The sequence below is a fragment of the Apis cerana genome, linkage group LG9, assembly GCF_029169275.1.
Source record: "Apis cerana isolate GH-2021 linkage group LG9, AcerK_1.0, whole genome shotgun sequence".
In the NCBI taxonomy this organism is placed as follows: domain Eukaryota; kingdom Metazoa; phylum Arthropoda; class Insecta; order Hymenoptera; family Apidae; genus Apis; species Apis cerana.
Window position 1 is genome coordinate 11,194,705 of NC_083860.1, and position 23,698 is coordinate 11,218,402.

Genomic DNA, 23,698 nt, shown 5'->3' on the forward strand with positions numbered 1-23,698 from the left:
CTGGTAGTGCACATGTATGGCCAATTTCAGATTTTGAGGGGTAGATTGAGGAGATTGGTGAATTAGGGAAGGAGGAGTGGTTCAAAATGTTGGAAGGAGTTTCAGAAGGAATTGTGTAGATGTTTTCAACGCTTTAATCCTTTTACTTTTAGGTGAATAGTCGAGTTTTCGTTCTAAACGAAAAGAAAAACGAAATATTTTACAAAATCGAATGGAATATTTTATTAAAAAGTATCGTGTAATAAAGCGTACGAATTGTTATTACAGAAATCTAAAATCTCAAAATTTATATTAAAAAGTTCATCAATATATTCGTCAACTGTGTTATATTCGACGCGCCTTTTTCTCGAGGAATTGAGAAAAAGTAGAAGGCTTATTTATATTAGGGAAAGATCGAAACAAAAATATACTTTGAAAATAAAAGAATGTACATTCTAATTTTAAGTTATATTACCGAAGTGATATTTTATTTTAAAAGATTTTCTTTATTCTATTTATTTTACTTTTATTTTAATACTATATAATTTGATATTAGCAAAAATTAACATGTTGTTTGTAAACCATACTCACTCAAGAAGAGTTCTTCGAAATTTTTTTAAATTACGAGAAAAAATTTCCGAGGAGAAATTTCGAAGGTTTCTCGATCTTTTAGCGCGGATCAAATTTGAGGCCTCTGTCTCGTTGAATATTCAAGATAAAAAATTGCTTGAACGCCTTGCTGTTCATCCGATTGTTGCTCTGCATCGTCGAGATATGCTTTCAAGGCTTCTTTTCCTTCAACGTGAGTATTGTTTCTTGTAAAGCAGATACAAAGTTTGTGAGAAATGATCATTAATCGATCATCAAATATTGCTACGCGATGAAAATGCAATCTTCAACCTTCGATTTATTTTCTTCCTCTCCTCTTTATCGTCTTCATACACGTGTATCTTTATTGTCACATGGATAAAATGCTCCTCGTCCAAATAAGTAATATATTAATAATAATACTTCTTCCAGGATTCGATTATCATATTCATAAATTCGATTATATATTTATATTCGATATAAAGAGTGTTCCAAATTCACGCAAGATTTGAATTTCGCGCCATTTGCGCAATAAAGTATTGCCAACGAAGAAAACAAAAAGACAGCGCGATAACTGATGATGGTTCAGGATTTTTAAAAATGGAGCGTTTCAATGAAAGAACAAAGAGCGTTTTCATCATTGAGCAATATTTTAAAAATAATAATTTTTCCGACAAAATAATCTTCAGCGATGAGATGATTTTCTTGATGAATAGGTTAATCGAAAAAATTGAGGATTTGGGGTTCAGAAAATCTAAATTTAGAATGATGAAATTGAGAGACAAATGCATCTACAACATGCAGATTTTGGGGCTTTATAGGATTGTTTTTCTTCGAAAATGTGGCTGGTCAGGCAATAACGATTAATGATATACGCTATCGCGACAGAATAATCCTGTTTTTTCTGTCTAAATTGCAAGCTATGGATATGGACGACACGTGATTTCAACAAGACGGCGCCACATGCCGTACAACTCGAGAAACAATTCAATTACTGCACGAGTCATTTCCTAGTCGTGTAATTTTCCGTTTTGGTGAGCAGAATTGGGATCGTGCAATTTAACGTCGTTTTTCTTTCGAGTTTCTTAAAGTCTAAAGCTGTATCAACGAAATTCAGCCACATTTGTGCAAAACGATCATGGAGAAATAAAAAAACTGTGGAGGCCATTTATCCGATATCCATACATAACCTTATACTTTATGAATCGATAAAAAATTTACAATTTTTAATCATAAATATATGTTTTCTATCAAAACTTCTTGCGTATATTTTACATTCTTTATATTTATCTTGTCTCATTTTCTATGCAAATTGGAATCCGAGTATATTTTAGTATTTAGAAATTCGGATAAATTTTGATATCGTCTCATTCTCGATTTGGAAATTTTAATCGGTATATAGAAATAGCTAGTAATTAAAAAACGGGGGGAAAAATGGAAAAAAAAGGAATTAATTTTTCAGTGAAATGAACGATTGCGCGTACAAGTCGAATTGAATTCCATCATTCGAAGCCAAGTGTTTGTCGTGAACAAATCCGCTCGCCCATTGCGTTTGACTGCGTTCAAAATTCACCACTTTTTCCATGGAAATGTTCAACGTTGTATGTATACTTTATCAAGCATATTTATACACGTTTTCGAAATAATTCACACGAAGAGAGGAATCGAATCTTGCTGATTTTTAGATCCTGAAAACAGCGATGGGACGAATTCTTTCTTTACTTTTAACGATCGTAAATACTGATTAGAGATATTGTGTAGCAAGATAGATGGAGCAGAAACATTAGAACAAATACACGTACCTTAAGATTCTTTGTGATCACTGCATAAAATTCGATATCTCTTTCTTGATAGGGAAATATATCGACAATTTCAATAACTATCTCTTCGAACTCGACATTTCTTTTTTTTTAATCAATCTCTCGACACGAAAGTCCAAGTCCTGTTTCGTCTACACGTCTCGAAGAACAAAGGTAAGACGGACAAAGTTTTTTCATTTTTCGTTTTCTTTCGAATCGAAACGGTTCGAATTACAGGTGTCGTTTCGAGTTGTTCTCGAAACAAAACTTGCAGATTACGGCTATTAAAAGTTTCGACTAGGGAAAAGTTTTCGGATGCACGATTGCGGGAATGCGTAATGAACGAAACGAAAGGGTTGCGCGGAGGATTCGTTCATCCAATCGTTCGCGTCGAAGCGTGGCGAATAATCGAGATATCCTTCCGTGATAATTTTTCAAGATTTTCGCAATTTGAAAATCGAAATTTTATACCAACTTGGTGAAATTTTCGTGAAATTTTCCTCTGAAAATATGGTTAGTTGGTTTTGATCGTTCGAAATATTTAGAAGAAATTGTTGAAAGGAAGGAAGAATGGACTTCGCTATGGGATGGAATCGTTTCAATCTGACGTTGCTGGGCGTATACCCAGAACCGAGGAAAATGTCGAGAAACTCGCGATTGATGTCGAGCCTGATATTCTGGTTCACGACTCTCGTAACGTTTACCTTCATCTGCGCCCCCCAAACGGCGAATTTGATACTGAAATCGACATCTTTGGACGAGGTAATCGAAAATCTGTCGATCAATATACCGATCGTTTTTGCACTGATCAAGCAGATAGTTTTGCGATACTATAAAAAAGGTGAGTGTTAATCTTTTCCATCCGACAATCGATATTCGTTTTTCAAATATTTTTATACAATCTTCCCGCTATTTGAAGTTAAGATTCGATCACGATCGAATTAACAAACAAATTTCTCTGATATATACTTACTTAATGATTCAATATTCGATAATTTGATTAAATTTTTTAATTTCCTAACTTTTTCTAACTTTTTAATTAATTCTTCAAAATTATAAATATTATAAAAATTATTTATAAATTAAATTTAATTTCCTATTCGCTATTGAACGCGAATTTGAACAGTTTTAAAACGTTTAACCAGAAATATCTTGGATATATCCAAGCAAACGTTCGTTTTTCTCTAATTAGAATAAAGATATACTACCATAATATTTAATGATTCAATATTGGATAATTTGATTAAATCCTTTAATTTTCTATTTTCTAACTTTTTAATTAATTCTTCAAAATTACAAATATTAAATTTAATTAAGTTATTGCGCAATTTTAACAACGTTTCACAACGTTTAAAACCGGAAATATCTTGGACACATCCAAGCAAACTTTTCTCTAATTAGAATAAAAATATACCATATTTTTAACGATTTAATAATTCAACATTCGACGATTTGATTTTCTATTTTATTTAACTTTTTAATTAATTCTCTAAAATTACAAATATTACAAAAATCATTTATAAATTAACTTTAATCAGCCGTTGCGCAATCGAACAATTTTAACAAAGCATTTCGCAACGTTTAACCAGAAATATCTTGGATACATCGAAGCAAACTTTCGTTTAGCTCTTACCCAACTGCTCGGCGAAATGCTGGCCGATTGGAGCGAGCCGATCGACGAGCAAGATCGCGAAACGATGCTGAGAAACGCGAGGATCAGTCGAACTATATCGATCGTCTGCTCCACCCTCACGTATTTCATGCTTTTCGCCTTCGTCTCCCTTCAAATTTGGAGCAACGCGGAGAACGCGTCTGAAGCGGATCTTGGGGGGTTGCTTCACCCCGCCACGTTCCCTTACGAGACGAGCAAAAGCCCCAATTACGAGATCACCTGGCTGGGCCAATTGACGGGCACGGTTCTAACCGCGATATGCTATTCTTGCTTCGACACGTTCCTTGCGGTTCTCGTGTTACACTTGTGCGGCCAATTAACCGTTCTTGGAACCGCTCTCGAGGACCTGGTCAACGCCACGAGCAGGAACGATTACAAAACGTTCGAGGAACGTCTCGGATCCATCGTGAACAGGCACAACCATTTGTCCAGGTTTGCTAATATTGTTCAATATTGTCTGCAAGCGGGTAATTGTTATTTCAAAATCAAATTAAATTAAATTAAATTAAAAATTAAAATTAAGAATTACCGGTAAGTGGGAGCTCGATAATTGTGCGAAACGATGACGGATGGGTGATAAGATTAAAAAATCGTGCAAAGATCGAGATTCCATAACTTTCGATTTTCTGATTCTTTTAATAATAATAATAAAAAAGGAGATTCGAGATCAATTGTCTCCTTGGAGACAATTCACAATTAAGAAAGATTGGTTATGAGGATGATCGAAGTTGTTTGAAGAAAATGATTCGTTTCGAAGGTTTGCCGTGATAGTGGAGGATTGTTTCAACATCACGTTGCTCGTACAAACGTTAATCTGCACGGCGATGTTCTGCTTGACCGGATATCGCATGATAACCGTACGCACGACTCGATATTGTTAATTTTTTAACGATTTCGATTTCGAATTTTTCTTACAAATTACAAAATTTTTCCCCTCCAGTCCGTGGACCGGGAGGAGGCGGATGTGCCGATAGTTGGAATCATATTTTTCATCATACACGTGATCTACACCATGCTTCATCTTTTCATCTATTGCTACGTGGGAGAAACTCTTCTCGGAGAAGTTGTGTTTTATCCAACTAATATTTTAGTATTTTCTTCTCCGAAAGAAAAATGGAATACTGGTTTTTCAGAGCACAGGTATTGGCCAGTCAACGTACCATTGCAATTGGTACGATTTACCATCGAGACGAGCAGTTTTATTAATGATCGTGATACGCCGTGCAAACGTGTCGTTTCAAATAACAGCTGGAAAATTCAGCCCGTTCTCCCTTGAATTTTTCAACGCTGTGAGTGGAAAAAACGGATTCTTTGAAAATTTCAAATCTTCAATTTCAATCAGGTTCAATTCCGTCAGGTATTGAAAACATCAGCTGGATATCTTTCCGTGTTACTGGCCATGAAAGACAGGCTGGTCGAAGAGAAATGACACGAAGGGATGATCGATTGCTTCTTTTTGTCTCTACAATTAAAAAAAAATGTAGCACTCTGATTATACGAGTAAACGTTTTGATATGTATTGAAATAATTATAAATATGATTCGTATATCCTGATTAAAAAAAAAAAAAGAAAAAAAATGTAACTCACATTTTTGTAAGAAATAACAATGGTAACAAAAGAATTCCTTTTCGTTTGATCGATTCATCGATCATCTTCGATTTTGCTTTAGATCTTTACTGCAAAAAGAAAAAAAAGAAAAAAACATTTAAAATTATATAACACAGATATAACATACTTTTATCAATGTGAACAAGTGAAAGATTACCTTTTCTTATTTCGAATCACTTAAAGCTTAAAAAAAAAAAATTGATATTATTATATTCATCTTTTATTTTCGTTTTCTTTCCTTTCTTTCTATGTCTTTAAAAAAAATTTTATAATATCACTAACTTGAAAAGTAATTCTATCGAAATATTTTATTTCGTTCGATCATTTCTATCGACGACGAAAGCTCGTTCAAGATAAGAGAACGATATGGATTAAGAAAGTTGAAAAAAAATGCGAGCAATGCTCTTATTTCTTTTTTTTTTTATTATTATTATTCCTTCAAGGTTATGAATAATTACGAACGAATATGTGCAACGATCAAACGTGTTATAACGATAAATTCGATTTAAGCATGCAGTTGGAAACTAGATATTCATGAATAATTGATATCCCGATGCATTTTCTGAACATGAGAAGGGGATATGCGCTAAGAAACATAACGACAGAATACTTTTTGAATATGAGAGCAGAATATGGTTCACTTACGGGAAAAAACTTCAATGAATATTCAAAAAGGTAACTTTTCAGATTAATCGATAGCTAAATATTCAGAAAAAAAAGAAAGAAAAATTGTTATTTTCTCTCATACGAAAAAAATTTTTTTCATTTTACCACGTATTTTATAATCGATTCAAAAGTTGAATTTGTCAAATATTACAATTAGATTTAAAGTATTTGTATGGATGGAACTATTACACAATGAAGTTCATCGGTATTTGGCCAGAAGAGAGAAAATGGAATCAAGCGTCGAATTACCTCGTTCTGATACCGTTCTTAATGATGCTTTGTTTCATTTGCGCCCCACAAACCATCAATCTCTCGTTAATTTCGAACGACTTTAATCTCGTGATCGAGAATCTGTCAATGGGTAATATCACTATCACACTTTCTCTTCTAAAGACTATCGCTTTTTGGATCAATGGTAAACGTAAGTATTACATTCACATTGTATTTCACGAGTTAATATTCTTGCAAAATTATTATATATATATATATATAAAACTTGCATAACAAGATATACTCTATCCACCACTTTTTCTTTTATATTTCCTTCTAAGCATTGAAATTTCTTCTAAATTGTATGACCAACGATTGGATCAAAGTTACAAGCAAAACTGAACAAAAGATAATGGCGAGGATCGCGAACATCACTAGGAACACTATAATAAGAAGTACAGTGATGTGCCACATTGTAGTCGTCTTTTACGTATTTCTACGATACATTTCCGTCAAATACAACGAAAACAAATTGCTCTTCCGTGCATATTTCCCTTATGACATCACAATAAGCCCGAATTATGAGTTGACACTGCTTGGCCAACTTGTGGGCGCTCTTTATGCGGCCACTTCGTATACAGCCGTTGATACTTTCGTGGCCATGTTGATTTTGCACGTGTGCGGACAACTGTCGGGTATAAAAAATGAGCTCAGCCGATTACCGACCTACGATAAAAAAGATTTGGAGACGAGATTGAAAGAAATCGTTCAGAGGCACGAATATATCAATAGGTTCGTTAAGTGTTATTGAAAAAAGTTTTGAGAAAATTTCTTGTCTTTTTTTTTTTCAAATTGTTTAGTAAATTATATTATATAGAGGAAAAAAAAATAAGGTTATTACTTAATTGAGCTATATATATAAGGAGAATAAATGTTATTGCTTTTCGTCAAGGTTCGCGGAAACGATAGAAAATTGTTTCAACGTGATGCTTCTGATTCAGATACTGGGTTGTACCGTGCAATTGTGCTTTCAATGTTTCCAGGCTATTATGGTACGAAGAGAAATATATAATTTGTTACGTTGATACGAGAAGAAAAAAAGATGAAAGTGACTGGATATTGTAAAATAACATGTTTCTTTCTTTTTCTTTTTTTTTTTTTTTCTTTTAATTTCACTTATAGTCATTTGGCAGTGGAGAAGCGCAAGAATACTTATTTTTCCAATTAATGTTCCTGCTTGTCTATGTATTTTACGTGATGTTGCAATTATACTTGTATTGTTACGTGGGCGAGAGACTTTCAGTCGAGGTACATCGTTTTTAAAGGGAGAAATTAATTAAATCGACACTTCTCTGTTTAATATTGTTGTACTAATTTACAAAAATTATTCAACACCGAGGTATAAACATACAGTTTGAATATTCATAGGATATTTGCGATTTCAGAGCATGGAAATAGTTAACGCCGCGTACAATACCGAATGGTACACTCTACCCCCAAATATCACAAAAATGCTTATAATTATCATGTGCCGTGCCAAGTCACCGTTAACTATAACAGCAGGCAGATTTTGTTCCTTCACTCTGCAACTGTTCTCCGAGGTGAGTGTGCGAACATGTACACATTTACATCGCTCTCTGTCAACACTTATATTTATTATAATTTATTGTTTATTTTTTATATTCGCAATTTTGAGAATAAAAGAAAAAAAGAATCATTCTCTGTTGTGTCGTAGAAACAGGTAATTTTTTTGTATTTATTTCCAGGTCTTGAAAACCTCGATGCGTTATCTTTCCGTTCTATACGCGGTAAAAGATAACATAAAATATTGAATGAAGAATATTATATATATATTTTTTTTAATTATCCGTTGATTCGATGATTATTATAGGAATATTTTAAGCAATAAATCGAAATTAATAATACATTAACGAGATTGAGCGTCCTCTCGAGGAAGCTCGAAGATATAATTTTCTTTCTTTCTTTCTTTCTTTTTTATTTTTCTTCTCGACAAACTTTGGGTGAATATTTGACTAACTCTCATTTCTAATCGATCGCTTATGGACAAACCGTAAACACGCTATGATCGATGAATATTTGATATCAAACAGTCTACGTATCGTCAATTAAAAACTACTACTTTTATCTATTGGCCCAACTATTTTCATTACAAATATTATTCGTCACAAAACATTCGATTCTATTTGCTGAAATTTCTTACCCAAGATCAAGGATATTTTTTTTCTTTTTGTTCTTAAATAAATATCCGCAAAGATGTCTCGATAAAGTAAAAGTCGTAAAGCTTTCACCATTTATTTCCGTCGATCTTTATGAAAGAAAGTCTGCTTTAGCGTTTAGTTAATAAACGTTATTAAACGATTCTGTGCGGAAAAGCATCACAATGGGAGAAAAGAGAGTGACACGAGCCACTGTTTGCTCGATACACAACAAGATAAGAGTTTACGGTTTGATGGCAAGACAAAATGCGGCCTTATAAAAATTACCATTCCCATCGAGCACGATGCCATTTCGATACATCGTGTCGTGGTATGTACGATATCCTTCTCTCCATAAGAAATTGCAAAAAAAGAATTTTTTGCATAATATATTCGTAGGATGGAAAATTTGGTTTGAAATATCGCGTAGAATTTTTTTTTTTTAAATTCTTTAACGAGGATAGTTTAGTTTTGCTCGTATTAAAACGACGAAGAAAAATGTTGAACGCGAGAATTCTGATTGTATTTGGATTGGTGAGTTGTGGAGTTTTTGCCAGAAATGCGGATGGCAATCGTGAGTTTCAATTTCTTAAAGAGACGAGTAATAAGAAACACGGTGGATCTATGTTGATGGAAATAGCGAAGGAACTTGTGCAAAGATCTTCGACAAGCAGCCAGGTAAGATGGTATAAGAAATTTATTGAAAGAATATATAAAAAGGTAGACTCGTCAGAAATTGTAAGATAAATAAAGTATTCGACGTTTAATTTAATTCAACATGATTGTTTCAGGTGTTGAATCTAAATTTATCAAATTTGTTATTGCTTTTGGTATTGAAAGCGTTTGTTTTTGGTGCAGGATATTTAGGAAATCATGGTTACAAAGGGCGTGAATTGGAAGAAGGTCTTTTATGATGAATTATTATCGGGATTGCATCAATTTTCAAGTATCGAAATTAACAACTTTGCTTTCAGAAAACGTAGTGTCCCAAAGTGAGGTTACACTGGCATTGGGATATTTGATGGGAGATACTTGTCTGTATAGAGCAGCTTGCGAAGAACCTCACGTTGCGAAGGAATATTTAAGAGCTGCAGAAATAATCATCGAAACAATGAAATTGTTGCCACAGTACGTAGTTTGGAGTAATATCGTGTCTTTAAATTAAATTTTCCTTCTTCAATTAATTAGTGAATATTTTTAAACAAAGTGATTCAATTTTTAATAATTGAATATATTTTTAGCGGTTTGTTAATTGAAGGAATGCACGAGAAAACATTGGCAGAAATTCGAAAAGCCATCGAACATGGTGTTACAGATGGCTGTCCGCCTGAATATACTTGCAAAAAGGAGAATATTAAAAATTTCTTGAAAGAAAATAGAAAGTGAAAGTATAGGGATATAAATAATTTTTAATATTTCGAAAGAACCTGTAGTATTACTTGAATATTAATATTTTAATATTACTTGAATAGAAGAATAAAGTGCATAAATGATTTCTATAATTTAATATTTTATTATAAATTTCATTACCTGTTCTTTTCTTCTAATTTCGAATTTTTTACTTACGCGCCATTTTTATGTTCTTTAATGATGTTTTGATGTTCTTCGGTAAATAAAATATACTTTTCCAAAAAAACACATTGATAAAAGATAACGAAGGAAAAAATCTTTTATCTTAAACGACACGTATGTTTAAAATTTTAATAAATAAACAATTATTTTATCTATTTTTTTAATTCATTCTTCAAAGAAATCGTGTGTCATCATTATGAATGTTTGAAAATTACTGAAAGTTTTCGTAGTCGCCATCAGATGTCGGTTCGATAGTTTGATACCTAACCAAACACACGAAGCTGACGATCAAGTTTTGATTTTCGCCTATTCACGCCGTAAAGTGTATAAACAATTTTTGTACTTAAAAATATTGAGGTACTTGTAATTACGACCGAGTGAAAAATGAGCTCTATAGGCACAGGGGTAAATATTTAAAATATAATTTCGAATAAAATTTTTAAAATACCATTAATTAATGACAATAATAAAAGCTAACCTCTTTATGATTTTCAGTATGACTTGTCTGCTTCTCAATTTTCACCGGACGGACGTGTATTTCAAGTAGAATATGCACAGAAAGCTGTAGAAAATGGAGGGTGAGTTCTATCTTATTTTTTGATTATCGATTTACTTTATTAATTTATCTTTATTTGTTCAATCTTTAAGAATATCGTTATACAAAGAATCTCTAAATTTCTTTTATTTCATTTTGTTATCGTTCCATTCATTTTTTTGAAAATCATATTTATATATTTTTTGTATTTATAGAACAGTTATAGGATTAAGAGGAAAGGATGGCATTGTATTTGCAGTAGAAAAAATAGTTACTTCGAAGCTCTATGAAGCTGGAACAAATAAAAGAATATTTAATATAGACCAGCATGTTGGTATGGCGGTATCTGGTTTGATTTCTGATGCTAGACAAATTGTAGAAATCGCTAGATCCGAAGCATCTAGCTATAAGTCCCAATATGGGATTGGTATCCCTTTAAAATATTTAAACGAAAGAGTTTCCATGTACATGCACGCTTATACATTGTATTCGGCAGTTAGGCCTTATGGTTGTTCCGTAATTCTTGGTGCTTATGAACACGACGGTCCAGCTATGTATATGATAGATCCTTCTGGTGTTTCATACGGATATTATGGTTGCGCTGTTGGTGAGTATTAATTTATACGTTTAAATAATTAATTTTTCTCCATTTTTTAAATATATTCTATTACTTAAAAATATTGTTTCATAGGTAAAGCGAAACAATCCGCAAAAACGGAAATAGAAAAATTAAAGTTATCCGAAATGACTTGCAATGAATTGGTAAAAGAAGCTGCACGTATAATCTATTTAGTTCACGACGAATTAAAAGACAAGCAGTTTGAACTTGAAATGAGTTGGGTTGGTAAGCATACCAATGGAAAACACGAACGTATACCAGCGAATATAAAAACTGAAGCTGAAGCAAAAGCGAAGCAAGCAATGGCAGAAGATTCAGACAGTGATACAGAAGACATGTAAATTGATTCGAATAGTACTAAACATACTTTTTATATTGTAAGTTATAATTTAAATATATACAAATTGCTATAACAAAATAATTGTCACCACGACTGGATTAAATAAAAAAAATATTGTCTGTTCTTTATAAAATTGCCAAATTACGTTCTTTTTTTTTTTTTTTCACCACAATCTTTTTGTTTTTCTCGTTTCATAATTTTGTCTAGTTACAAAAAGATATCGCGATCTTTTTTCCAATTATGACGTAACTTTTTAATCAGCTAAAAGAAAAACCTGCACTTGTGTTATATCGATGCGATCCTCTATCATATCGATTTATTTAACGTAAGTATTCACAATAATCCACGAGTAATGAATATAATCCTCTTGACCGAGATTAATCGGATTTATAAACTTTTCAGCTGGCCGACAAACGATTTCTTTAAAAATTGAAACGCACGAAAACTACATAGATCGAATCATAATTTTTTTCATTCTTTTTTTTCCTTTTTTTCTTTTTTTTTTTTTTTTCATAGAATAATTTTAAATTCTAAAACACTTATCCAAACAAAACTCGAAGAATCAGGCGTAAAATTATAACATCGTCCATTCTTTCATCGCTTTTGTAAAAGCCAGCATCGCTTGGCGTGACCAGATTTACACTCCATTATCACTATTCTCAAAAGGGAATATCCTTGAACCAAGAGGCAAGAGAATAATCGAAAAAGGAATATAGGGAGCAAATTGATCTGGTAGATTAAAAAAGAAAAAAAGTATATATATATATATATATATATTAGCACGTGGTTCGTCGATTTCTTGACAATGGAATCGCAATCTACTACGCCGTTACTACGCGTATAAACGGGGGAGTTCTACGATACAGTGGCATGGTCTCTCGCGCATGCTGTTTCTCTCTGTACGCTTGGTTTTAGCCGCTAGCTATGACTAGGTAGAGGAGGAGGCGGCTACCAGTGCGGTCGGAGGAAAGAGGGTAGTTTCATCCGGGCTTTATATAAGGGTAGGTAGACTTTGAAACTTGGCCATACATTTGTTTTTGATCGAGCCGATTTGTGCTCCTCCGCCGACGAGGGATAAGAAGAAAGACAGAATACCAAAAAATTCCTTCGAATTACGAGTGTGTGTACGTGCACGCTCAGTGTCAATCGGGGAAAACACGTGGTGTCCATCCATTCCCTTTGTTCTCTTTCTCGATTTTTCCATTTGCCTCGATATACTTTACTACTCGTGCAAGCAAGGTGGCAAGGAAGGGCAAAGGGATAGAAAGAGGGGAGAGAAAGAGACGGAAGGAGAGAAGGAATGTCTTTGAACCGGAGCACAATGGAGCATGTTATTTACGAGGATCAAGTAAGTCCGGTGATGTACATCGGTGCCGCGATCGCGTTGGGATTTATAGGATTCTTCGGGTTCACTGCGAATCTCTTGGTGGCGATCGTGATCGTCAAGGACGCGCAGATACTCTGGACCCCTGTGAACGTGATTCTGTTTAATCTAGTCGTAAGTGATGATGATAATAATAATAATAATAATAATAATTTCTCACTTGAGATTTTGAGCGAAATTTTCATTACTTTTTTTCTTTCTCTTTCTTTCTTTTTTTTTGAGATATCAATTAAATGTTATGTTATTCAAACGATCGTTTCGTTGTGTGAACTTATTGAAACGCGTTTAAGTTTATTAGAGAAAATTCGAAGATGGAATATTCGCTCGTGCAGGAATCGCGTATAAGTTTGTGTATGCGAGTAGTTTGTAGATAAGGATCGAAAGGGACGCACAGTGTTGCGGTTAGAATAGAATGGAGGACGTGTTGCTCCCACTTTGCGCACCGTATCTGTATAAAAATGCATTGCTTCGCGTTATCGCGTTATCTTTTTTCTCTGTAAAACATTGCATATAATTTTTCGATTTCTTTTAAAAGTCAATCAATTTCACCGTCATAGCGATACTAAATTCCATTACTATTAATTCAATAATACGTAGATCGATGAAAATGAAATTTTAATTTGATGAATTTCAATTAATTGATTTGCAAGAAAAATTTTTTACTCATTCGTTCAGTTAAAATTCTGTTCCCGACAAGTGATATTGAAATGAAAATTTGCGGAAATAATTTGAAAATTGATATTTTTCTCCCGATCGATATTTTTTTTTTTCTTTTAAATGCGACAAGTTTGTTAATGAACGTTGCATCGATGATTAAATTTCTCATTGAACGATTACGACGAGTTGAAAGAAATTTTAACTCTCATTTCTACATTATTCAACACTTATTTAATTAAATATTTTTGTTTGTCATTATTTTTCTCTTCATTACGAAAATCATTTTCATATTGTATTTTATCTCGATTAAAATAAATTAGATCTATCTGTTCGTGTTGAAAAAAAGAAAAAAAATTAGAATTAGAAAATAAATATATATTTTTCGATATTTAAAGCACGAACGAATGAATAAAAAACGTTATCGATTCAATTTGAATCTTGCATTTCTTTAATCAGGAGCTAGATTGAATATTAAAGATTTTATTATATTATAAAAATTATATTAAAGATTCGCGGATAAAAGGGATACATGTGCTTGAGAAGTTAGGCGTTCACCGAGAAAAATGAAAGAAAAGGAGGAATTGTTTAAGCGTAGCTCGAGTAAGAGCTTGAAAATTTAACGAAGAATTAAAAATTTCTTTCGCTCGTTTAAGCTTTTTAATTTTTCTCAAATTGAAGAAAATTTCGCGCAACTTTATTTTTTGAATCTTTTGTCCATCCTTTTTTATGTATATAAAAAGGAGGAATTGTCTAGCTCAAGAAGCTTGGAAATTTAAATTAAAGAAGAATTAAAAATTTCTTTCGCTCGGATTTTAATTTTAAGCTTTTTAATTTTTCTCAAATTGAAGAAAATTTCGCGCAACTTTATCTTTTGAATCTTTGTCCATCCTTTTTTTATGTATATAAAATGTATAAATTTCAGGAATGTTTCCTAAACATATATCCCGATTTCGTCTGGATTTGAATAATAAGTCTATTTAGACGTCCGAAACTCGTTATGTGATAGTCTCAAAGCATTTACGCTTGCAAAGAGAGTTAACTATTTATCATACAAGCTACGAAAGAGTCTCAAATACACAGGGAATATCTAAAATCGTTTCTGAATATATCCTTTTAAAGGGAACTTGCTGCATTTTTGTTACCCTTTATGTAATTGAATTCCGTTTGATTGAATTTAATCTTCTTTACGAATTATACGGCTTTCAGAAATCAAGAAATCGACACACAAAGCCAGAGTTCATTCTTTCGGTCTTGTGTGCGTTTACTTTTTCTATAAATTCCACGAAGCAATGTGAAAGAAAAAAACGCGAATATTTAATATTTCCATAAAATTACAGAAGACGCGAAAAAAAGATTTCTACAAGGATCGCATTCTTCTTTATCGATCGGCCGCTTGTACAACGCTTTTCCCTCTGCGTTTCGTCGTTTTGTCGAAAATTAAATTTTTAAAAGTAGAAGCAAACGATAATTAAATGTGTGTTTTCCTTTCTTTTTCTGTGTATTGACTCAAGAAAAAGGGATTAAAATTTCCTGGCTAAGGAAGAACTTTTGTAAAAACATATTTAAACAACGAGCATAATTTAAATGTCATAATCTAAATAATCTACCGGATTACTTGTTTGTACGAAAGAGGGCATCAAACATATTTTCTTTTAAAATAATCAATATTAAGTTAAAAGTATCTATTTCGTATTAAATTTTTGTATTACAAATTAAACTAAAATACCTTGTTAAATATATAAGATAAGAGAATGATCGAATAATTGTTTCTTTTTTTTTTTTTCGAAGAAAATTTAATATCGAATAACAATATAATAATTTTCATTTCAGTTTGGCGATTTTCTGGTATCCATATTTGGAAATCCTGTCGCGATGGTCTCTGCCGCCACTGGTGGATGGTATTGGGGCTACAAAATGTGTCTCTGGTATAACTTATTCCTTAAACGACTACGATAACGTTTCTTTTCCTTTTCTTACTGAAGCATATCGAGTATGGTATATAATCTTCGTTTCCTCTTTTCCAACAAACACCAATCAACTCTTGGATGAATATCATCCTTTGAGCTTTGAATCGAACGATGATCCGAGTAATTTTTGTTCCAAAATTGGATGGCTAAGCGAAATAAATATCGATTTTATTTTTTTTACATTAGAAGAGAAAAGTTTACAAAAAAGAAAGAAAAGATGCATGGATGAAAATGTGAAAAATTCTTTCGAAGAAAAAATCTTTTTAAAACGGAGGGAATGGAACGTAACGATCGAAAGATAAAAAATGATAGAGAAAATTCAACGTTGCAACAATATCATTTTATTTATCGAGGTTCTCGCCATTTTGCGCAACACAATGAAATTTTTTTTCACTGGAAACCCATGGAATGTCGCGTACATCGTAACCTCGGCTCACAACAACCGAGATCAATCGTTGACAAAAGTGAAAATTGGATTCTTTGTCACGCGTATATGTACACATAACGAATTGTTCCTTTTTTTTTTTTTTTTTAATAACGAGCTTGTAAAGCAACGGATGTTCCATTGAAAGCTTCTCGTCGAAAGAGAAAGATTTTTCTGAAAATGGAACACGGTCAACAATACACGGCCCTTCTCTTCGTTTTTTTTTTTTTTTTTAGTCCATATCTCCTGGAAAAGTATAATTAATTCACCAAGCAAACTCTGCACTTACTCTGTACTTGTATAAAATTCTTCATCTTATCATTTTCACGATAACAAGGTCGTAATCGAGATTTCATTCATTATTTGAAGAAAATTTCATGATAAGCCGATCGATCCGATCTTTCTTCTCCTCTTAAATATTTCTTATAGATCGAGTTTTTTTTCAAACATTTCCAAAATCTACCACTCCTCTTAATCTTCTTAAACTCTCGCAATCCAATTACTCGTAATTAACTCAATTATAGACGGGACTCTTTTCATTCTTATTATCATCGCTTTCATTCATTCAAACGATCGTTTCATTATATCCCCTTTAAGAGCAAACTCGTTTTATAATCCCTCCCATTTGAGGAGAACAATATTCTTCCAAATCAAATCCCAGAGAGACTGCAAACGAGCCATTTTTATTACGTGTTTCCCAACTCGAAGAATTCAATTCGTGCAAATTTACAATCGTGATCATGATTTATTAAACAAATCAATGGTTACCAAAACTTGGTATATACATAAAAAAAAGAATAAAATTGGAAAATTATCGTTACACAAACGAGTTCGATTCTCGTAGAATGGGACAAACGTGTTTCCATCTTCCTTGATTCCTCGAACGACGCTTTCCATCTCTATTCGCTTGCTTTTCTTCTTTTTTTCACAAGTGTCTCTCCTTGCGTTCCACTTCTCTTCGTCTTTCTTGCCATTCTTTCAATTTCATTTGTTATCCTCCCAGCGACTCATCCACTTTCTTTCTTGCCTCGCATCTTATTTTGTCCTCTTCTTTCTTTACTTCGATATTTCAAATGTTGCACGACACGTGACTACAACGAATATACCTGAAACACGTGATTTCCCTCCCCTTTTTTTTATAAAGAAAAAGGAAAATATTGTTAAGTCTTTATTTTTCGAGAATCTTGCGAAAAATTAATCGAGAACGGAGAAGAGGAGAAGAGGTTTGTGCCAACGTAATTATTGGTTACTAATTCGTGGAGGAATGGGGAGAAGGATCATACCTGATTTCCCCCCCTTTTTTTTATAAAGAAAAAGGAAAATATTGTTAAGTCTTTATTTTTCGAGAATCTTGCGAAAAATTAATCGAGAACGGAGAAGAGGTTTGTGCCAACGTAATTATTGGTTACTAATTCGTGGAGGAATGGGGAGAAGGATCATCTGGATGAGCATTTTGCGCGCCGCTTACCGCGGTGGTTTCGTAAAAATCCGGTGTCGTCTCTTTCAACCCATAAAACATCTCTCGGTCGAGGCGGGAAAATTAAGAGAAAGTGTATTGTTGCGCGCCTTTCTTACCGCAAAGCGGGATTTCGCCGATTTGTAGCCGTTTAAACGTTCGACGTTTAAATTATCGAGAAGAAAAACTTCCCGAAGAAACTGAAAATCGGACTGGAATCAGCCAAACGTCTGAATAAAAAGGGAAAACGAGTATTCTCTGATGAAAGATAAGTCAACGATCGATAAACGATCGATCTTGGAAGGATGCAGAGATTAAGAGAATTGTGATGGGAAAAATTTTGTCATTGGAAATTTTTATTGATCAAATGTGTCAAATTAAAAAGTACAACTCGTTCATCACAAGATTCGCTCATCGAGATTCTTCTCTTCTATCGTCTTCTCTCGATTTCCATTTCTTGACAAAAATTTTCAATCAAACTTGGCAAAATAGGATCAATAATCTGGCAGGATACAATTTTTTCATCAATCTCTAAAATGTTTTCTCAATTTTCTTTTCTTTTTCCTTCTTTCCTTTTTTCTTTTTCTTTAAGGTATGCCTGGTTTATGTCCACTCTGGGATTCGCCAGTATCGGGAATTTAACAGTGATGGCTGTCGAGCGTTGGCTGCTGGTGGCTCGACCGATGCAAGCTTTATCCACAAGGTAAGGAACGTTCGATTTTCTTTTCCTTTGTTTCATAAATCCGAGATATCACGACGAAGGAACGTTTCGTGGAGAAACATTGAAAAGGATATTGACTTTGTTCACCGAACCGTGCAACGAAATTTCCCACTTGTCGCGATATTTCGAAAAGAAATTACGAAACAGATGGATCGATTCCAAACGTTATTTCGCTCTCGTTCCATTATTATATCGAGGCGATTACGCGCGATAAAAATAATTGATCCCGAAAATTATTAAGTATTTCGAAAACAATGAAACAAAATGTCATATAATTAAAACGAATTGCATAGTACGTTTCGCACAAATAATATTTTCCAATGAAAATTAAATTAGAGAGCTGTTAAATCAATTAGTAAAATTTGAAATTTTTAAAAAATCTTTTTTTTCGTCGAAGCGAGAAAATCAGTAGAAAAATACATTTGTCCGATTCGATAAATCAGAATTGGAAATTTTTAATCATAAATTAAGGGAAGAGATAAGGGAATTTATTTACGCGAGATATCTTAGACGAAGATTAGATCGTTTTTACCAGATTTACACAGTTCGATGAAAAATAGGGCACGAAGGAAATTTCGTCGCCCTTGTTCAATGATCCTGATGGATCTTCGTTGCTCCACATGTCATATCTATCTTTCAATCTCGTTTCGCGAAAATTGTTGACAAACGATGAATCATGATCGTTCGAAGAAAAGACTTTAGACTTTTTCTAAGTCTAAAGAATCGTGTACACTGATTCTTTTAATCAACCAGGGTTTAACAAAGATAGTTCTCATCATTTTTTAAGAATCTCGACGCTCTTTCCTCGCCGGATTAAGAGATAATTCGAAGGGAAAAAACGCGTGCACGAAAGAAAGAAGGGAGGGGGAGGGATCAGAAGATCAGTTTCTTCAGTAGAGCGAAATCTCGTAAGTTCGGGATTAATAACAAGATGAAAGCGAACCGAGATTGAAGTTTATTGCCTTTTTTTCCCTTTCCGTTCCGACGAATGATAGAATGGCTTCGATTACTTATTTTAGAAACGCAAAAGAAAAAGAAGAAGAAAAAAAAAAAGATATTGAAAAGATCAAGAATCGGTTGAATCATTCGAGTAATAATATCTCAATGATATCCAATGATAAAAGACTCGGTTTTAAGTGGCCGCGTTACGATGATTAATGGACGAAATAAATCTTAGGAGACGATCTCCATCGTAAATTTTTCACACCGAGGGAAACGACGAGTCGAAACGAAGAGCGGTGGTACATAACGTTTGCCGAACAATAAAGGATAAGAGAATAAATATGAATAAATTGCAAATAAACACACGGTTTACACTTCGTTTAAGAATCGTGGAAACTGTCTGTTTTCGATAGACACGCGGTCATACTGGCGTCCTTTGTCTGGATATACGCGCTATGCCTCTCTTTGCCGCCATTGTTCGGCTGGGGAAGTTACGGGCCGGAGGCGGGGAACGTATCTTGCAGCGTGTCCTGGGAGGTCCACGATCCCGTAACCAAGAGCGAGGCCTATATAGGATTCCTGTTCGTGCTCGGCCTGATCGTCCCAGTTTTCACCATCGTTTCCAGTTACGTGGCAATCATACTGACCTTGAAGAAAGTGCGCAAGAGGGCAGGTGATTTTTTTTCTCTCTCCCCTCAAACATCTTCCAACAATGGAAATCTTCTCGTCATTTCTTCGATACCTTGTTGCGAAATTTAACCCCCTCCTTTTGATTTTAAACCGCGAGAAACTCGAATTCGAATTCAGTTTTCCAGGGACTGAAGATCCCTTTCCTATCGGAAGATTCTTCCGAAGAACGCGGACGATTATATTTCTTCCCCCTTCGAAACGATAAAAAAATGAAAGCTACGTGACAAATCGGAGTGACAGTGTTGAACAGAAAGTTAGTGGCGTTTTTTTCTTTTCCGTCAAATGTCAATTTAGCCGTGAATAATTTCATTTATTCAAACCTGCTTTTCTCTATCATTTTCTAATTCATTTTTCCTTTTTTTTGGATAGCTTCTCCAAACCAAATTTATCAAGAAATTTGAAATTTTTTTCGAAAATTGAAATCTCCTTTGTATTTTTTGTCGTTAAGAATCTAAATTATTTTTCGCTTTTTTTCTTTTTTAACCCAAAATCGAAAAATCAAACGATCAACTTTATTTCGTATACGGGAATCACGATTCGCGCTTGTCTCGATTGCCCATTTTTTTCTTTTCTTTTCTTTTAATTCTCTTAACTTTCTTGTTATCGCTTTAAAGTTTTTTTTTACGCACGGAAAAATCAAACGCGAAGAAATCCTTGCTTTATTCCTTGGCGTTTACAAGAAAGGAAAGAAGAGGACGCCTGGTCGTTATCCCAGAGGCGCGAAATTAGTCGGTTTTATGATTCAGGTGCAAGTGGAAGGCGCGAGGCGAAGATTACGAAAATGGTTGCGTTAATGATAACGGCTTTCTTACTCGCTTGGTCACCTTACGCTGCCCTCGCGATCGCTGCGCAATATTTCAACGTGAGTATTTACCAAGATTTACGTTCTATAAACATTCAAACAATCGAGAAAAAAAATACAAATATCATATATGTAAATACTGTATACTCGCGAACAATGCCGCAACAAGTTTAACAAAGGCAAACAATATTTCGCGTAGAGATATATAGCTTCCTGTTATCGCTCAAATTTAACTTTCGTCCGGCTCTCCTCTCTTTTCGTTAATCCCGAACGTGGTAGTGTTAACTTTCTTACGTTACGTTTTCTTTTTTTTTTCCGATCTCGTTTCGAAAATTCGAGCTGCGAGAATTAATACACAAACGTTTGATTTACACGATTTGGCTGGAAAAAAAGTTTCCTCTCTTTCGAACGAATGGACGATTAGTTTTTCGCGAAATACGAAACAGTTTTGTCGAGAGACTCGAAGATCGGAGAAAAGAGAAGCGGAGGGGGAAACGAGCGTGGCGCCGCAAACGAGAGTCACGGGAACAACGACGAGTGAATCCCTATTGAAGTGTTCCATCTCGTTCGAGAAGGAGGAAAATTTTTCGAGAACCAGAGAAAGAGAAAATTTGTTTCTAAACAAATTAATCCTTCGATCTCTTTTTCCACCACTTTTGAACAAGAGTGTATACATTCACAAAGTGAAAGCATTATTATTTTCCGTTACGAACAGGTGTCATTAACACGCTCAGCGCCATGACCGGATGCATTAAACGGCCTCGAGAAGAGAGAGAGAGAGAAAGAGATAGGGAAGAAGAAAAGGAGGAGGAGAAGAAAGAAAAAAAACAGTTAATTTTTTTCATTCAAATTTCTAGGCGAAACCATCGGCGACCGTGGCCGTGCTCCCAGCCTTGCTGGCCAAATCCTCCATCTGCTACAATCCTATAATTTACGCCGGTTTGAACAACCAATTTTCCCGCTTCCTGAAGAAGATCTTCGACGCGCGAAGCTCGAGAACCGCGGTCCCCGACAGCCAGCACACAGCGTTGACCGCGATGAACAGGCAGGAGCAAAGGAAATGAGGACCGCTATCCATCGAGCGAGCCAAGCTTCAAGCTGAACGCTCAACGAATCGTGAAATCGTTGGATATAAGCGTTGTTCCAACGGAACGTACATCGATATATCAAAAGATAATTTAATCTCAATAATAAACTCGCCTCTTTCTTTTCTTCTTAACCTTAACCTCGCCTCGTCAGCTTCGGACCTTTTTTCTTTTTTTACCCGAACTCGAGAGGAAAATTCTCTTCATTTTTTTACCTTTTTTTTTTCCTTTGAATCTGCACGTTTCGAAGATGAAAAGAGATTTTTTTCTTTTTTTTTTAAGAGACGAAGAAAGGAAGGTTGGAAAATTTGGGTGAAAGGTAAACGGTCTTTCCATGCGAGCGAGAAATTACGTTACGCCGTGTTAATCGATGATCTCGTGTTCCTTTTTTTCGTTCACGGGTGCGTGGGTTAGTGTGACGAACGTAAGAGAAACGAGTCTGGGATATTTTCTTTCGAGCGAACGGAATTGCTACTCCCTTCGTTCGAATGTGAGGTATCGATGAATATATACGATCGATACGACAAGAAAAAAAAGAAAAGGGAGAAGGGAAATTCGACAAAAGACAAAACGCAACGATGAAAAGCGATTTCGTTTATGCACTGCCGGATAGAAGAGTGGCATGGAATCTGGGTAAAATTTCACGGATGGCGCAGCGAAATTGCGCAGAGAGAGAGAGAGAGAGAGAGAGATAAGCAAAAGGAGGCCACATAGAAAGTGTTAATCGTTAAACAGAACGCAAGTGATCGCAGCAACGTTACCGAAAGAGTACAACAAGAATTTTAATTAAACTCCATTTACATCACACACAATCCACCGTTTTAAAGTCCATAAGGCTTTGTGGCTAATGGTAAATGAAGCCGCGTGTGTGGGAAGAAGAACGTATAAAGCAATGAAGCAATTACCGGGTCGGTTAAGAATCGATCGTAAAACAGACAACAACACGTTACCCGGCAAAAATAGTCGATAACCAATCAAATTTTCACCACCCCTAATGGAACAGAGAGATTTCACGCCCATAGAATAGTAATAAGTTACACACTGTTATTTTTTCCCCCCCTCCTCCTCCCCGTCTCACTCTTTCTCTTTCTCTATCTTTCTCTCAGAGGGGGTGGGCGAGGGAAACGTCATCAAACGGCATACGTTATGGAGAATTCATATTGCGATTCGTAACACGCGCGATTATGCCACGACGAGGAAAGTGAAATCGCTAGGAAAAATCGAAAAAAAATTCCTACTCTGCTCGTGAACTACTCCTCTGTGACACGATTGGCCGAAGATTGCCTATATTCAAAATTACAGGCAGAGGTAGTCGAATCTCTTGTTCTCGAATATACGAGTATCATTGATTATCTCGTGGAAGAAACTTTTAAAATAAAAAAAGGAACGATCGAAGAAGGAAAAGGATCGGCACGAGTGTGAAGCAAACTCGTTATTATAACACATCGACGGATCTCGCTCGATTATTATCGCGAGAGGAGATGGTTATCCTGCTTGTTAATTGAATCGGCACGCGAGCGCCAAGCGAGACGAGCGGGAAAAAAAGGAAACGAACGAAACGGAAATCGAGATTTTTTTCCTCGGGAAAGATCGAAAATTACGTAAGAACAAAAAGGATGAAAATTCGAGTTGAAGCAGAGATGGTTTGAGACGAAATAGAAGGTTGGATCTTTCTTTTCCACATTTGTTGGCGCACGATTCCTCATACGGAATGGACGGCCAAAGAAATGCTCGGCGATGTGTGGTGTATGGCTTGTTTATACTC

General features: G+C 34.6%; 5 protein-coding genes and 1 long non-coding RNA gene across 11 annotated transcripts; 5 read left to right on the top strand and 1 right to left on the bottom strand.

Moving 5' to 3' along the window:
* Positions 1 to 2,739: 2,739 nt before the first annotated feature.
* On the top strand, positions 2,740 to 5,585 carry LOC108000540 (odorant receptor 13a-like). Of its 2 annotated transcripts, XM_017060925.3 has the most exons (6): positions 2,740 to 3,207; positions 3,993 to 4,470; positions 4,796 to 4,895; positions 4,979 to 5,101; positions 5,172 to 5,327; positions 5,396 to 5,585. In XM_017060925.3, exons 1-6 carry the CDS (start codon positions 2,937 to 2,939, stop codon positions 5,465 to 5,467), a joined length of 1,200 nt encoding a protein of 399 aa, XP_016916414.1. In that variant the 5' UTR covers positions 2,740 to 2,936; the 3' UTR covers positions 5,468 to 5,585. The 2 variants fall into 2 exon arrangements, with proteins under 2 accessions (XP_016916414.1, XP_028523846.2); XM_028668045.2 differs by having other exon boundaries at positions 2,741 to 3,207; positions 5,172 to 5,402.
* Positions 3,818 to 6,704, bottom strand: LOC108000616 (uncharacterized). Of its 2 annotated transcripts, XR_003698369.2 has the most exons (5): positions 6,563 to 6,696; positions 5,805 to 5,830; positions 5,627 to 5,715; positions 4,568 to 5,500; positions 3,818 to 4,495 (listed from the first exon to the last, which is right to left on the bottom strand). It is a non-coding gene; the product is annotated as an uncharacterized LOC108000616 (long non-coding RNA). The 2 variants fall into 2 exon arrangements; XR_001766584.3 differs by lacking the exon at positions 5,805 to 5,830 and having other exon boundaries at positions 6,563 to 6,704.
* On the top strand, positions 5,848 to 8,849 carry LOC108000539 (odorant receptor 67c-like). The gene is made up of 7 exons (XM_017060923.3): positions 5,848 to 6,322; positions 6,471 to 6,734; positions 6,865 to 7,315; positions 7,476 to 7,575; positions 7,706 to 7,831; positions 7,969 to 8,124; positions 8,290 to 8,849. The coding sequence occupies exons 1-7, from the start codon at positions 6,280 to 6,282 to the stop codon at positions 8,353 to 8,355; spliced, it is 1,206 nt and encodes a 401-aa protein (XP_016916412.1). The 5' UTR covers positions 5,848 to 6,279; the 3' UTR covers positions 8,356 to 8,849.
* A 201-nt stretch (positions 8,850 to 9,050) lies between these two features.
* LOC108000546 (uncharacterized) lies at positions 9,051 to 10,246 on the top strand. 2 transcript variants are annotated; one of them, XM_028668047.2, is made up of 4 exons: positions 9,051 to 9,417; positions 9,531 to 9,642; positions 9,723 to 9,867; positions 9,981 to 10,246. In XM_028668047.2, the coding sequence occupies exons 1-4, from the start codon at positions 9,238 to 9,240 to the stop codon at positions 10,123 to 10,125; spliced, it is 582 nt and encodes a 193-aa protein (XP_028523848.1). In that variant the 5' UTR covers positions 9,051 to 9,237; the 3' UTR covers positions 10,126 to 10,246. The 2 variants fall into 2 exon arrangements, with proteins under 2 accessions (XP_028523848.1, XP_028523847.1); XM_028668046.2 differs by having other exon boundaries at positions 9,055 to 9,417; positions 9,714 to 9,867.
* A 296-nt stretch (positions 10,247 to 10,542) lies between these two features.
* LOC108000537 (proteasome subunit alpha type-3) lies at positions 10,543 to 11,938 on the top strand. Its single transcript, XM_017060920.3, has 4 exons — positions 10,543 to 10,716; positions 10,807 to 10,889; positions 11,062 to 11,453; positions 11,538 to 11,938. The coding sequence occupies exons 1-4, from the start codon at positions 10,696 to 10,698 to the stop codon at positions 11,804 to 11,806; spliced, it is 765 nt and encodes a 254-aa protein (XP_016916409.1). The 5' UTR covers positions 10,543 to 10,695; the 3' UTR covers positions 11,807 to 11,938.
* Positions 11,939 to 12,076: 138 nt separating this feature from the next.
* Positions 12,077 to 22,073, top strand: LOC108000614 (rhodopsin-like). Of its 3 annotated transcripts, none has more exons than XM_017061055.3 (6): positions 12,077 to 13,303; positions 15,677 to 15,771; positions 18,286 to 18,396; positions 19,770 to 20,029; positions 20,793 to 20,908; positions 21,564 to 22,073. In XM_017061055.3, exons 1-6 carry the CDS (start codon positions 13,106 to 13,108, stop codon positions 21,588 to 21,590), a joined length of 807 nt encoding a protein of 268 aa, XP_016916544.2. In that variant the 5' UTR covers positions 12,077 to 13,105; the 3' UTR covers positions 21,591 to 22,073. The 3 variants fall into 3 exon arrangements, with proteins under 3 accessions (XP_016916544.2, XP_016916543.2, XP_028523842.2); XM_017061054.3 differs by having other exon boundaries at positions 21,706 to 22,073; XM_028668041.2 differs by lacking the exon at positions 20,793 to 20,908 and having other exon boundaries at positions 21,706 to 22,073.
* The last annotated feature ends 1,625 nt before the right edge of the window (positions 22,074 to 23,698 follow it).